The sequence below is a fragment of the Agelaius phoeniceus genome, chromosome Z, assembly GCF_051311805.1.
Source record: "Agelaius phoeniceus isolate bAgePho1 chromosome Z, bAgePho1.hap1, whole genome shotgun sequence".
Taxonomy (NCBI): domain Eukaryota; kingdom Metazoa; phylum Chordata; class Aves; order Passeriformes; family Icteridae; genus Agelaius; species Agelaius phoeniceus.
The window spans coordinates 25,479,438-25,494,855 of record NC_135303.1 but is presented as its reverse complement, the minus strand read 5'-3'; the positions used below and the strand labels follow the sequence as shown (position 1 = coordinate 25,494,855).

The 15,418-nt window shown below is 39.2% G+C and overlaps 1 protein-coding gene across 3 annotated transcripts; it reads left to right on the top strand.

The window, feature by feature from the left end:
• The first annotated feature begins 15 nt into the window (after window positions 1-15).
• On the top strand, window positions 16-13,884 carry CZH9orf85 (chromosome Z C9orf85 homolog). 3 transcript variants are annotated; one of them, XR_008535851.2, is made up of 4 exons: window positions 16-199; window positions 10,141-10,247; window positions 10,879-10,988; window positions 12,505-12,618. XR_008535851.2 is itself a non-coding variant. In XM_054652052.2 (4 exons), the coding sequence occupies exons 1-4, from the start codon at window positions 98-100 to the stop codon at window positions 13,580-13,582; spliced, it is 501 nt and encodes a 166-aa protein (XP_054508027.2). In that variant the 5' UTR covers window positions 42-97; the 3' UTR covers window positions 13,583-13,884. The 3 variants fall into 3 exon arrangements, 2 of the variants coding, with proteins under 2 accessions (XP_054508027.2, XP_054508028.2); XM_054652052.2 differs by lacking the exon at window positions 10,879-10,988 and adding an exon at window positions 13,405-13,884 and having other exon boundaries at window positions 42-199; XM_054652053.2 differs by lacking the exons at window positions 16-199; window positions 10,879-10,988 and adding exons at window positions 7,412-7,736; window positions 13,405-13,884.
• The last annotated feature ends 1,534 nt before the right edge of the window (window positions 13,885-15,418 follow it).

Below are 15,418 nucleotides of genomic sequence, written 5' to 3'. Positions count from 1 at the left end.
CCGCGGGCCGCAGCGCCAATGGGGGCGCAGCCGCGGCGGCGCCGCCCAGCGCGGGCGGGCCGGGGAGCAGTTCCGGGGCACGCGGCGCCGGCCCGCGATGAGCTCGGAGCGGGGGAACGTGTCCCGCACGCGGCCCCAGCGCCACCAGAACGCGCGCGCCTTCAAGAACGACAAGTACGACACCAGCGCCCGGTGCAAGGTAGGCGGGGGCGGGCCCGGGGCAAAGCAGGCGGGGGCGGGCCCGGGCGGGGACACGCGGGCCTGACCCGGCCTCAGAAGCCGCCCCTCTGCAGGCGCTGCAACGCTTGGGGCCGGAGCGCTGGGAACGACTTCTTACCGAAAGCGTGGGCAGGTCCCCCCACGGCCTCTGAAGCCATGCCTTGTCCCTGTGAGGTCTGGTGCCAGGTCCTGATAGGCTTCGGGATCGCAAAGGAAGTCACGCGGCGCTGGATGCCGAGGGACCGTTTCAGGGATGGAGATACCGCTGGCCCGGGTCCGCCCGCACCAGGCACAGTGCTGCTAAGAGAGAATCCTAACAAGACATTTCAGACAGTTGTCATTGTAGGCAAATGTGTAGTGTGAGACTTGAATCATACTCATGACATGAGAGGACCTTGTTAAGCCAAAGAATTAGAAGAGGAAGACTGAAATAAAGCGCATACATTTGTGCAGTGAGTGCAGCAATTGAATGTTCAATGACCTGTTATCCATATGAGTTCTTGAAAGGCGTTATCCATATGACTTCTTTTCTTTGGTCTTCTCAAAGCGTGTGACTATGTGGTCATAACTGAGAAATCTTAATGTTTTGAGAGCTGCGTTTGAACAACTTTCCCCCATCCCACATAAATACCCAGCTTCAGTTGGCATACGTTTGAGATAACTTTCATGGGTGCTTTAATTTCTTTTTTAGAAAAGGGAGCTCTTTTGATTAGTTAGATAGAAAGGTGTGTTCAGCTTGTCTTGTCAGCACTTTTGCTACAAAAGTTATCATCTTCACTCTGTTGTTCCAAAAGACTGTTTTGTCTTTTTTGGTACTAAGTAGGGAAGGGGAAATGGTCTACAATATATTCTTGAAATACACTCTGTGCTTTTTAGTTTTGGTAACATAATACGTGGAAGGGGCTGAAGAACACGCGGTGTGTCTGAGCAGTAACACCACCAAAGTGGGATGTTTCATCTTGCAGGCTAAATCGAGAAAGTGATTAAACGGAGAATGAACAATCTAGGAGAGTTTATCTGGTGCTATTGGTGTCATATCAATATCCCTTTAACTGAACCTGCCTGGGTTGTCAAAAAGAGCTGGGAGGAGGGGAACAAAGTAGTAAGTTAAAACCTTGATGTCAAAGAGGGAGGTTTGGGTTTTTTGTGAGTTTGTTTTGGTTGGTTTTTGCAATGTTTTTTTTAGGACTGGTTCTGCAAGTTGAACTTGCAGGCTGCTTTCCTGGGATTCTAAGCAGTGACAGTATTATTTATTATATGAGTCACTGCATGACCTCTGATAGGAGAGTATTTTCTGTCTGGTACAAACACACGCACACAAAAATGTTGTAGAGAGCTGGTCTATCAAAAAAGTTTTCAAAGAGAAACTGAATTCTGGTATCTGTTTTGTAACTGAAGTAATCACTTTAATATGCACATGACTGTTTTTCTGTTTTTCTTCCCTTTGAAAATAATTAATATCCTATAGAACTCGCTACACAATGTCATGCACTCAAGAAAATATTTTTTTTAATATGGCCAAGGTTAGCTGTGGACATCAACTTGTCTTTTTTTTCTTTCCACGTAAAGCAAATTATTTCTTTTCTCTCTGTTCCTGCTGGTTCATGGAGAGGCCTGAGTGTGTGGAAGTAGCATCCTGAAGAATGTGCATTGTATTCTGGGGTTAGGTAATGTTTGGTAAGGGGAAAGGATACGTTCCTTTTTCTTAGGGCATCCTGTCATGTAAAAATTCAAGTCCTAAGGTACTGCCGTGTTTTAGGAATTATATTCCCCAGTGTAGTGTTGTAACTGAAACACTAAACCATGCACCACTCACTCACCCCTCCTCCTCTCTCTCACTGCGTAGCCCTGGAGAAGAGAATTGGAGGCACAAAAGGCAAGGATCACAGGTTCAGATAAGGACAATTTACTGGAAACAGCAAATGAAATAAGAAAACAGTCACAGCAATCATGTAGAAGAGATGATTCGCACACAGGCATTCACTATGTGGGACCCCTGGCAGTACCAGACCACACCATCCTATGTGGCCTGGAAGGGACCCTTCCCCCCACTCCTGCAAAATAATGTCAGGTGCTTTGGAATAACCTTAGTGTCCTAGCCTGGAAAAATTAACCCTGGCTTGGCCAGAACCAGGACAGGGATACACAGGGGTCAATATAATGATGCTAGCCCCATTTTGCTGTTTTAAAGAAGTTAGACTAGCAAAGATTAAGTGGTGATTAATGTCATAGTTTAGATATGGACTATGCTGAATGATGACGGTTTTGCATCTCTGTCTTTTGCAGTCCTGGATGATCAGATATGTCATGGATGTTCAAGGTGTGATGAGGAAAAGGAAGAAATCATAGAAAGTCTGTCATAGGGACTGATAAAGGAGTGGAGCATGCTCCTTTCTATCTCTCATTAGCTCAGTAGATCAAAAGAATGCTTAAAGCTTCTCAAAGAAAATGGATCTCCTGAAAATCGCTGTTAAACATAATGGGGGGGTTTGTGTTTGGCCTGTCTTCTGTTGTGCACTGTCCAATGCAATGCTATCTTGAAAGGCTACAAAACGCTTATCAGCTTAAAATTTGGATCCTGCTGCAATTGTACACTGCATTAGCAATGTTGAGTATTTACTAGAGTAGCTTCAGGTTGTACAGTGGGTGGAGTTGAGGTAGTTAATTATGGTGTTATTGCTATTTCTTTCAGTGAAGCAGTATCTGTAGAGGAAATTGATCTAATAGGATTTTGACTTTTCTCTCCTGGCAGTCATTATCCAGTTGTTTTTTTTGGTTTTTTGAAATGTTTCGTGCTTTTTGTCCGACACTGACTGTGTCTGTCATCCATTTTCTAATCTTAGAGGCCACAGATCTGATTACTTGAGAACATGCTAGAAGATCCACCTGTCTTTCCTCTAATGATCAGTCTTTACTACAGCATTACTACAGACTTGCTCTTGAGGCTTGTTGAGGTGAAACATCCTTGCAACAAAGTACACTGCCTCTCTACTATATTTGGGAAACAGCTACAACAGTGCTGGAAAAGTGTGCATCTTAGGATGACCTGAAGAAGGAAGCCAGGACAGGGTAAGACACTGTCTTGTTAGTTACTGAATCTTGGAATTTGTTTATTGGTGTTTGCATTACATGGTATATTCCAGAATAGCTCTTTGCAGCACCAAGCTGAGGAATATACATTATGTTATATGAATATACATTTTATGCAAAGTATATTACATAAGTCATCATGAAAACTGCAGTAGTTCTAGAAATGAAAGCAAATATCATTTAATGAGAACATTTAGAATTCTGTTGTAGTAAGATGGTAAACCACAAAGTGATTCGTATTTACACTCAAAGGACTGATTTGTTTCTCATTTCATTCCTTTCATTAAGATGATAATTCATATTTCCCTAAATTTCAGGGCTTATTACCTTTGAACTTCAGCTTTACCATAGTGTTAATGTCAGTTACTTTTTCAGCCAGGTGCATGGATAAATCACTTGTTTCAGTTGAAACACTGGTTTAGACTGTGGGAAAGCACTAGGTAGAGAGCAGCTGAATGTAGAGCTTAAATGCTGAGTCAGTAATCGTATTTTGAAATGCAGAAAGGAGATAGAGATAAACCAGTGGCCAACTGGAAATGTTAGATAACCATATTGCAGTTTTTTAGATAACGTTCTTGCTGCAGCGTAGAGTAGCTTGGTAGGCTGAAGTCTACTCTCTAGCCACTCCTTTTACTCTGGGTTCAGAAGTACATTCAGTCTTGGGTTGTAGCCTTTCATGTAGGGAGAATAGGAACAAATACAATATCCGCTCTGGACTCTAACCCAAGTCTGGAGGTGGGGCAGAGAGTGAGAAAAAGAATGTGTGGGTAGGTGCTGGAGGTGTGTCTGGTGTGTGTGTATGTGTCTTTGTGTATTTTCCATTCTTTCTGGGGGAGATGATGAGAGTCCTTCCAGTGCTCTCTTAAATGCTATATGTATATGTTGTTTAAGTTTTGAAATACACTTGATGAGAAAACATCTCTAGAAAAAGGATTTTCAAGTAATGCTGATACAATATGGGAGCAAGTGAAGCTCTGTGGGGGACAATTTTAGCCTGTGTAATGTGTACTGGAACCCTGAAATCTGGCATCTGGTGGCTCAGTTTCACATTTGTCAGTCTGCAGTGACCTACTTTAACTGCTTAGTAGTCATGTGCTGGAGGTCCTGTGGAGTTTCATTTTTTTGATAAGTTCATTTGTTCAGAAATCCTGCATTTACCCTTGTGCTGCATTCAGCCTTGCTGGTTGAAGCAGTGCCACCTGTGTTTCTGACAAGGAAGTTTATGAGTAGCATTAACATTACACTCAGTTACAGCAGAATGGACCACTGATATGTGCTTAGTAGAAGGAATCTGCTTTCAGTAGAGGAAATCAAAATACCCATAGGTTCATACATAATTAGAAGCTTACAAACAGATGGTGAAGCTTCTTTGAAGCCCTGTCATTACATCCTACCTGTGAGAGCTTTAATGCTAGTTTTAGCTAGGGATTATTTTGTGTGCCAAGTTAGTAGGTGTAGGTGCATTCATTTACTTTAATACATTCTAAACTGCTTTTGGCAGGTTGTTAGGTGATTTAATATTAGGTTATGTGATCAGAGGATGTTGATTCGTTCATGTACAACTGAATGTGCTTATAGTGTGCACATGGAGCATTTTGTGGCATCATACCTTAAGGCTGTTTAGGGATGTCTGTATTGCATAACTCTAATTTCCCTGGAGAATGTGTAGATGTACCACAAGCACTGGATGAGTTGCACTTTTCCTTGGAGCAAAGTATGCTAAAGAAAAGAGAGAGATATTGACTAAAACAGGGAAATGAGCATAAAGAAAACCCCAGAGAAACTGCTGCAACATAAACATAATCTAACATGTTGGAGTAGTTTTCACACCAAGAAATTAATTTCAAACACTACCTCCTATTTATGTGTGAGGCCCTGACTACCTGCATAAAAGCTGGGTAGAAAAGTTGGAAAAGAATAATGAAGTTTACTAGCTTTTTTCAGGATTTTGTATGGGCTGTTGGGTTTTTTAATACCCTCAAGGAAAAGCAAGCTATTAAATGGGCAAAAGGAAAAAAATATGAGTTTGTGAAAGTTGAAACAATATACAAAATATATTAAAAAGTAAATATTAATAGGAAAAGTAAGCACCAGAGGAGTTTATTTGACTTCCCCATTCTGACCGGGAACTGAGAAACAAGAAAATTTGTCTTCAGGTTTATTATGAGAACTTCTCTCACATGCTTTTTTAGCATTTTCAAAAATCTGAAAAAACAGACTATTCAAATTTTTAATTAGGGACATCTTTCTTTACTTCTTCAAGTCTCCATTGCTTTTGAAAGTGGTGTGTTATGGGTTATTTTGGTCAGGAGAGATGCTGAATGAAGTGTAAAAAAACATAGTAAATTAACAATTTATTTTAGTAATGGTAGCATATAAATACCATACCTTTTTTTTCTGAGCAAAATAAATCTAAAAGATAAACACAAGTTAAACTTTCTAACTGCTTTCTTTACATCAATCCATCATTCTCTATTGACTTTCTAAACCAACTGCCTGGTAGGGTTGTAAAGTCTTAGTGGCTCTTGTATTCAGATGTGCTGAGCCAATGATAAATTACAACTTAATTTTGGTGCCCCATACTTGAGGCATCAAAATTCAGTAAAAAATACAGGAAATTGCTGAAAAAGGGGAAGATGCTCTATGTGTGCCCCTTAGAAGGAGGAAGTTAGAACTTAGAGCTGTTGTCTTTCTTCCAGTTTGTGACCTTCTGAGCAGATGCAATTTTAATAGCTGCCTAAGATTTGTGCTATTACCATGTTGAAACTTCCAGGCATCTTTATGCCTGGATCAGGATACTTAAAGTGATTTTTGATGCACATAAATGTGATGACAGAATCATATAATGTTTGGGTTGAAAGGCACCTTAAAGATCATCTAGTTGCAAACCCCCCGTCGTGAGCAGAGACACCTCCTTCTAGACCAGGTTGCTCAGAGCCCCATCCAGCCTGGCCTTGAACACTGCCAAGGGTGGGACATCCACAGCTTCAGTGGGGAAACTGTTCCAGTGCCTCACCACCCACACAGTAAAGAATTTTTTCCTAAGATCTGGTCTAAACCTAAAATCTTTCATTTTGAAGCCATTCCCCCTTGGCCTGTGACTACATCCTTTTGTAAAAGTCCCTCTCCAGCTATCTCGTAGCCCCCTTCTAGTACTGGGAGGTGCTCTAAGGTCTTCCCAGAGCCTTCTCCAGGCTAAACAGTCCCAACTCTCAGCTTGCCTTCATAGGAAAGGTGCTCTAGTCCTTCTGCTAGGAGGGGTGGTCTACTTAGTGGCCCTCCTTTGGACTTGGTCTGATAAATCCATGTTTTTCTTATGTTGTCTCATCATCCAGATCTGAATGCTTATGTGGTGTCTCACAAGAGCAGTGTGAAGGGGCAGAATCCCCTCCCTTGCACTGCTGGCCAGATTTATGGGCTGCAAGCTGCCAATTCATGTTGAGCTTCTCATCCACCAATAGCCACAAAGTCCTTTCTCCACCCAGCTTGTATTTGTGCTTGGGATTGCCACAATCCATGTGCAGGACCTTGCACTTGGCCTTGTTGAACATCATGAGATTTGTACAGGTTCACCTCTCAGACCTGTCTAGGTCCCTCTGTATGGCATCCCTTCCCTCCAGTGTGTTGATCACATCATACAGGTTGGTGTCATTGGCAAACTTGCTGAGGGTACACTCAATTCCACTGTGCAAATGCCTTCTACATGTCCGGGGAAAACAGGTTTTCTGCCTCCTGAATCCCCCCTGAGAGGACCACATTTTCCCAAGTCTATCTTTGATCACTGACATACCTAAAGAACCTTTTTTTTCTTACCCTTGACATCCTTTGCTAGATTTATTTCTGCCCATACCTTAGCTTTTCTAACCATCTCCTTGCCTCAATTTCTGTGTATTCCTTCCAGACTACTTTCCCCTGCTTACACCTTCTGTAAGCTGGCTGTTTAAGTTTCTCTAAGAGCTCTTTGTCCACCCATGCAGGCATCTCAGTTTTCTGTCTTGATTTCCTCTTTGTAGGGATGCATTGCAGTTGAACCTGAAGGAGACAACTCTTCAGTATCATCCAGCTCTTTTGGGCCACTCTTCCCTCCACAATTCTATCCCATGGCATTCTACTAAGGAGATCCTTGAAGATGCCAAAGTCTGTTCTCTTGTGGTCCAGGGCAGTGATCTTCTTCCCGAGCTCCTCGCTGCCCCAAGGTCCTTAAAATCCACTGCTTCATGGTCACTGCAGCCCAGGCTGCCCTCGAGCTTCACCTTCACCAGCTCCTCCTTGTTGGTGAGAACAGGGTCCAGCACAGCACCTCTGCTTGTTGGCTCCTCTCTCACTTGGAGAAGGCAGTTGTCATCAGTGTATGTGAGGAACCTCTTGGATTGCCTGTGCCCTGCTGTACTGTCCCTTCATCTTTGGCATCTTCAGCTTTTGGGATGGTCAGTGTTTCGGTTTGATTGGAAAAAGAAGAAAAAAGAAACTCATCCCTGTGTGATTGTGGTGTATTTTGGAGCCAGATGATGAGAGTGTTGGGGTGGGGAAGAGCTTTATAAAGCTCCATGAATAATAACTATGTATATTTCCTTGTTCCATAGCAAATATTAAGCAGAATTTTTAATATGCTGCCTGTTTGATGAACTTTGGATTTGCTTCAGGTGAGAGGTTTCTGAAGTATTTTCTGATCATTCTTCAGGGTGTGCAGTCCTGAACACAGGCTCTTGCATTCCAGGAGCTTTAGGCTTTGCTGAGCCTGCCCCTGGATCACTCTATGGCACAGCTCCCAGCCCCAGCTGTGATGTCAGGATGTGTTAAGGGAAAATACATCATTTTCATCCAGGAAGCTAACTGCTTCTTTGGAAGAACAGCCATCTCCCTTCAGCTTAAGCTTCTGCAGTCTTTTGACTTTCACTGGATTCTGCCTTAGCAAAACTAAAACCAGCTGGTAACAATAAATGTATCCCTACCTGGAAAAACAAATTACAGTGTATCTTACTGGCCTCCTGCATTACCAGTCACTGCAGGTCAGGGGAGTGAGGGGGAGCGCTGGGAAGTTCATGCTAGTTTGCGCGTTGGGGGGAGGTTGTGGACTATAGTTCTTGGAGCCTTGCTTCGTGCTGGTCAGGTCCTGAAAACAAGGCTTGTCTTTGAACTGCATGAATTTTGAAAGACTGAACACAGGCACTGCTCACAGCAGTTTGAATTGCAAGATATTGAATTGTGAGCTATTAAATTGCCTTTAACAGATATCTACTGGGAACTTACTGATGATTTTTTTTCTCTCAGAAATTTTGCACGTTAAGCAATTGTTGGTATTTTTTGGAAAATATATCCATAATGCATCAGAACCACAGCTTTCTGTATTCAAAATTCAAGCAGTATGCAAAACCTTGTTTGGTTGGCTTCTTAATATGCCAAGTCTATATTTGATCATTTAGAAAATAATTTTCTTTTAACTGAAGCAGCCAGAAAGCACCACACAATCAGTTAACCACACCACAGGAAAACTCATATTGAATGAGCAAGTTTAATAAAAAAGAAGACAATGGAACATAAGTCGCAGAGTATAGTTTCACTTGAAAATAGCATCTCCTCTGCCATATAAATTTTTTTTAATAGAATAAGATACTGAGTTTTTAAAGCTTGCCTTGTTTTTTTGGTCTTATATATTGAAGTAGAGCTTTGTGGAGTAGTAAGAAACTCTTGTGAGTCATAAAAGCAGGAAATTACTTCAGAAGATGCTGTATTCATAGAATAATTTTTTTTCAGTTTATTTGTGAAAGAGTAACATCAATTGAAGTCCAGATTAATGCAGAATCACTCCTTTTAGGTATGCTAAGAAGTAGATGTGGTTTAAACAATTTTAATTGTTTAACAATGTTGATGTGGTAGCCATTTTTAAACTATCTTTAAAAATACATTTTTATTATATGAGGTTTTTAACCCTGAAATTTCTAGTTTTAAATTTCTCAATTAATATGAACACCCATATGATAGACAACATTAGTGCTGGCATTCTTAAATAGAAAAGAAATAAAATTGGATTGAGCTTACAACAACATAGCTTGTTATATAAGGTAAAAGTGTGATTTGGTACCATTTCCCATCTCAGAATAACTTCTCTTGTGCAAATACTACTAGCCAGTTGACATTTTATATTTCTAAGGAAGCTAAACACAAAATGTTGTAGGAGATATTAAGGTAAATTTTTCATTGTCTTGAAAATACCATTTAAATTACCATTTAAAATAAAAATGGTTTAAATTACCATTTAAAATAAAATTATCTTAGATGCAGAGAGCAAAAATGTTTTTCATAAAGGAAGGCTAGGATTAGAGAGAGATTGAATAATTTGACTGCAAGTAGTGTGTGGATTCTACTTTGTTGTTATCTGAGGAAAAATCCTGAGACTACTTAAACTATGTAGTATAGTGATAGCTTGAACAATAAGTTAAATGCTATGTCTTGTAAGTTGTCTTCTTTGGACAAAAGCTGTGTATTTCAGGGCTTATTTCTTCTTTTATCCGTTTTGTAAAATTTCTAGAGATGGAAAGAATTAAATACCTACAGTATTAAATTCTCAGCAATATAATAACAGAAAGAAGTATGATTATTAAGATAATTAAAATAATAATAATAATAATCATCATCATCTATTCTTTAATTTCAAGGTATCCTTTCCGTTAAAGAAAATCTGTAGGCAAATGTATATGAAAAGCTTGATATTAATACCAAACAAACATGTTTATAGTACTGTATTAATTGTAAGATGGGTAAAATGCTTTCTAAGCAAGATTTTACTTTTTACAGCAGGAAGTCATCAATGTATTTTTTTTACTTATTTAGAAAATAAATGCTAAGCTTCATGATGGAGTGTGTCAGCATTGCAAAGGCATCTTGGAGTGGCGAGTAAAATTCAGAAAGTACAAGCTACTGACAAAACCTAAGAAATGGTGAGTAAATATATTTTTTGTTAATCGTTGGTATGTAGTTTGTGAGCTTTTGGAAAATATTCTGGCTTTGGAAACTCAGAAGAAGAAGCTGCTATTATGCAATATTTTTAAAATGTGTAGTCTGAAATGACAACATATAGGCATTGTTAATTTTCCAATTCTTAAGTCTTTTGTTGTAAACTTCTGAAAAGAAGACACAGAGGAAGAGCAACTGCTTCCCTCTTTGCTGTTAAATCTGGTTGAACTGTGGACCTGTAGGTTTCTGTAGGTTTCCAAGACTGTCAGTGTCCTCCTGAACAAAAAGTCCTACCTAACCATGTTGTAACACAATTTTCTAAGGTCTTGTTTCACATCTGTATTAGAGGGATCTTCACATCTCTTGACTTCTGTACTTTGCCAATGTTTGCAATACATGCATTTCATTACCTCTTAGCATGTTTTCTCTTTTTCTGTAAGAAACTATAATCCTAAGTAGCAAATGTTGGCATTGTTTGCATAGAATTCTGTATTGCTTGTTTTTGTGTAACTCTGTGACAAAGATGATAAGTACTCTAACCTATCACAAACATGTAATTATTTTAGTTTTCTGAAGGAGATGCTCTCTGCTTCCTTCTTATTTGCTCTGTTGCAGAGGTCCTTACCTCCTGTGGTAGCAGACACAGCCAGTGTCTGAAACATTTTCATTGCTGAAACATAGAACTCAGAGAAACCACAGCTGGGCTGTGAGCACAGTACAGCCAGGTTTGTCACAGTAGCTTGTATTTTGGTATTAGTAACCAGTTTCACCCTTTCATGTAAAGAATAAATGATTACGTAGAAGGCTTGCTGAATAAAAAATAAGAATTCTATGTTCTGTGCACCACAGATGAAGTTGGGTTTTCCACTTTTTCTCAAATAACTATGTTATTTGTACATCCTGTTTTGGTTTTTTTTTTTTTTTCCCAAAGGGAAGAGAGCAGGCAAAAACCCCATGTAAATCAGGGAAGCATTGGACAGCTTCTTAATTGTTCTAAGCAACTGTTTAAAGAACTGTTTAAACAACTGCTTTAAAGAACTGTTCTAAATGTTCTAAAGTGACATTTTAGAACAGCAGCTTATAAAAGAGTATGTGATGTTCTCTCTCATATTTTTGAATGAAGAAGTTGTTCCTCAGAGCATTCTAGCTTCACTGATGATGATTTCTATGCCACCAGTACAATGGCTGGGTGAGCCATTGTTCTGCAAGGACACGACAAGGAAAATTTTCAACATATGAAGCTTCTAGGTGAAGTAAAAGCGTAATAGACATTAAAAATGTCATAATTTTTAAAAAAAAGGAATCTTTATATTGCAAAAGATGGGGATGGAGGACTTCCCTGTACCTCAATTAATACTTCAATTATTTTTAGTTTTGTAACATCTTTAAAATTATGAGTCTTAGTACAACCACAAGTGTTCCCTACTTTACTTCTGAGTGTTTAATTATTAGAAGTCAAACTAATTTTTAAAAAATATATAGATTTGCCTTGCATTGGTATTGCCTCTGTTTAGTATGACGTGTCTGGGAAGAGCTTTTGAGGCATTAAAAATTACTGTCAAGAGATCAGCATTACATGGGGTATATTGTTCCAGTTACGTTCTCCAGATATACAAGGCTATAGAAATGTCAGCTGAATGTTAAGCCATAGAATTTTGGAAATTACAAAATCCACAGAATATTATCACATTTTGAAAAAGAATAGCCCAAGCCCTCTACCTTATTAGGTTGGGTTTGTTGAGAATACTATTCCATGCAGGCTTGTGTTCATAGAAAACAAAGTCTAGCACTGACTCAGTTTATACTCTGAGAAGTTCAAGAGGAAGTCATTTCAATGTTTCAGCTGAAAGCTTTTTATTTGTAAAGTCGATGTACTTTTTTATGCCATATGCTGCTTTTATCATTAAAATGGAAGTTGTGCAATTTTAAAGTAAAAACTGCCTACTGAAATGAACGGAAATGTTTATTCTGTCAACTTAAATATAAAATTCTTTATTTTATGTTTCTTTTTCAATACTTGTTTTATTAATTCTTCCTGAGGAAAGTAAGGGAGAGGGGTGAATGGCAATGATTTTGATTATGCTACTTGATAAAACATTGAGTGTTTAATTTGAAATCAGCTGAAGATGTGTTGTTCCTCTTTTGTGAGTGTTTGTTCCTCTTTTCTACATTGTATTTGAACGCAGAATGTTTAGTAAGTGTCCACAATATTTTTGAATCATATTTTCTTTCTCTTCACAGTGTGAAATGCCTCCAGAAGACTGTAAAAGATCCTTATCATATTATTTGTCGACCATGTGCTGGTAAACTAGAAATTTGTGCTAAGTGTGGGAAACAAGAAGAAATAGTGATTCCGTAAGTAGCTAATAGAGTACGTAGTTTCAGTCCTGTACTGGTAATTCCCCTTGTAATAAGCCTCGTTTGGAAACTGCCAAGAAGCTGTCATAATTTATGCCATATTCTCAATTATCCCAACATGAATCAGTAGGAGTCATTTTCCTCACTGTCTTCAGAAGCAACTGGGGGTAAAATGCTTATTGATGTTAGTGAGGCTGAGACAACAAAAGTTGGATAAGACATTTTAGCACCAATGGGTAAATTGTATTTCTTCTTAACAAAGCACTTCAAAATGGGTTTTGATGTAGAGCATCATAAAATATGCACAAGCCACTTTACTGTTTGCATTTTGTCTGCCACTTGATGATTCAGTTACTAGTGAACAGAAGAACTAAACAAGGACTGATATTAAGCACAGTTACCATAGTATATTTAGCAGGCTTTTGGCTTTTTTTACCGGTGCTCTCTATTGAGCATGATATGTAAAACATTAATTTACTAGTTTGTGACAACAATCCAGCAGTTGCTTACTTGGTCAAGCTGTTCAAATATTTACTTTTCTTTCTTTGCAGTCTCTTCTGTACTAAATACTGTTTTATGCATACTTCACTGTGTTTTATATCCTTCTTATTTAGTGTGAAGTAACTTTAGGGACTTTTATTGCCCCTCTCCTCCTTCTTCCCACCTCCTGCCATCTTCCATCCTACATTGGGATGGAATGCCAGGAGGATTTTCTATCCTCCATCCCATTCTTGTTGAGATTCCAGAAGTGGGTGCTGATAATATCCTTCTTGCTTTCTACAGGATTGATAAAGGACAAGACCAAACTGACAGTGAGACTTCTAAAAATGGCCAAGAGAGCAGTAAATTGAAGGATGAGCTGGATTTTGATACAAATTTCAGTAGTGCAGACAGTGATGAAGATTCTGATGTGCTTGAAGAACAATTTAAAAGTATGAATTTTGAAAAAACAGAGATCTAAAAGGCTGTGTTTATGCAAGAGTTTATATGCCATCAAATATGGTAAAACAGTGCTTGCCCTTAAACTGCTCCAAACCCTGATTAGACATCTAAGGTCCTTGTATGTTAATTTTGGCATTGTGTATGATGATGCGTATGGGGATTTGTATTGATACACATTTTTATGTATTAGGAACAGAATTTTTTGAAAATATTCAGAATTTATTCAATGTTCTATCTGTAAGCATAGTTATTTATTTCATACATATAACAACTTCCTGTTTTTATGGAATAAAGTCTCTTTGTGTAATTGTTCAAAATTCAGTATTATGTGACTGTCGGAAGTGTTATTGCTACCTGGAAACCTGCCTGAAAATCTAGAGTAAACACAGATAGGAAGAGCTAAAGCAGCTATAGTGGTTTTCTGAAGGAAGAACTTGCAGCATGCTGTCAATGAGTTTCCAAATGGGGTCTTACCCTAGGCCAAAGCTTTTGTTCATTTTTTTTTTCCCACAAAAAAGAAACAAGTGTATAAATGCCATCACCAGTACAGTTCATGAACAGTTAAAGCTTATTTACCATGTATAAGTGTGCATTACAGATTTGTGACCTTGTTGCTACCAATATTTGGTAAAGAAGAAACCTGCAGACTTTAGAATTTCTTATCACACTTTCGTTTCATTTTCAGAATTCAGAGATTCATCTGCTTCTGATGTAGTTTTCTCTGATATGAAAAGACTTGCATAGTGGAGTGATGCATATAAAGTTACTCCCTTCCCAGTTTCTATTCCAGTGTTGATTAAGCTGTACAAAGAACTTAACAGAAGTTGCAGTAACTGTCTTTACAGGATTTAGGATGATTTGATTTCTTTTGTCTACTCTTTACATGTAACTAACAGTATATATATACATTAACCTATGACAATATGCTCTGCCACATCTGCTTTGGTGCTTCGCCTGATTTGCAATAGTGAGCATAGAAAAACTTGATTCTCAAACTACATTTTTCAAATGCTCTGTGAGGAAGTTCAGCTCTGAGGTTGTTGCCCATCCCTGCCTTGGAATGAAGGAAATACTGAAACTTGATTCTTTGGGTACAGATAAACAGCCGATGTCTGTCCTGTCAAGCTGGAAAACACCAAGAAGTGTTCAGTGGCAGAAAAGGAGTTGTCAGGTGTGTTCAGAAGTGTTGAATCTGAAGGTTATCTGGAGGTTTCACTGACAGACAAGTCCTCCCAACAGGACAGCAATGACATCTGACTTAGTGTCACATCTGTTGTCCTGCCCATTGACGTCAACAACGGCAGAGTAAACAAGGAATATCCCATGCACATACTGCAGATGACCAGGTAGGAGGGTGCATGGAAGGAAGTTAATAAGTAATCTGGATTTAGCTTCAGAAAGGGTCTCTCTGGAGGGAGAACCAAAAGTGAATTTGGCTTTTGAAAGTGCCATATGTATGGGAAATGTTCATCCAGTTGGAAAAAATTATAATGGCCTTGTTCTTTGTTTAAAGGTGAGAGGAAATCCTGGAATGGTAGGAAAGCATGTGATGGAACTGGCAGAAGCTGTATAATGAGAAAATAAGGGGAAGAATTCTCTTCTCATAGTGGTGACACAACCTGTCAGTACCAGGAGTGAGCAGTGACAGAGATAAACAATGTATTGCAACAGTGCAAAAATGTTTGTACAATGGGAAAGTCCTGTGAAATCTTCATGTCACACTCCTGATGCTCTGTTCAGAGCTGGTACTATAGCTGATGAAACAGTGCTGTGGGTGAGCACAGCTGCAGTGGTGGCTGGCTGGTGTTAGTCCAGCCTGTCTGCACACAGTTTTGGTTCTGGCAAGCCTTCTGTC

Coding starts and splice junctions, on each gene's coding strand:
- CZH9orf85 (XM_054652053.2), top strand. CDS start 7,527: ATGGTCACTGCAGCCCAGGCTGCCCTCGAGCTTCACCTTCACCAGCTC. Junction 7,737..10,140: donor CATCTTCAGCTTTTGGGATG/GTCAGTGTTTCG, acceptor TTACTTATTTAG/AAAATAAATGCTAAGCTTCA. Junction 12,619..13,404: donor CAAGAAGAAATAGTGATTCC/GTAAGTAGCTAA, acceptor TGCTTTCTACAG/GATTGATAAAGGACAAGACC.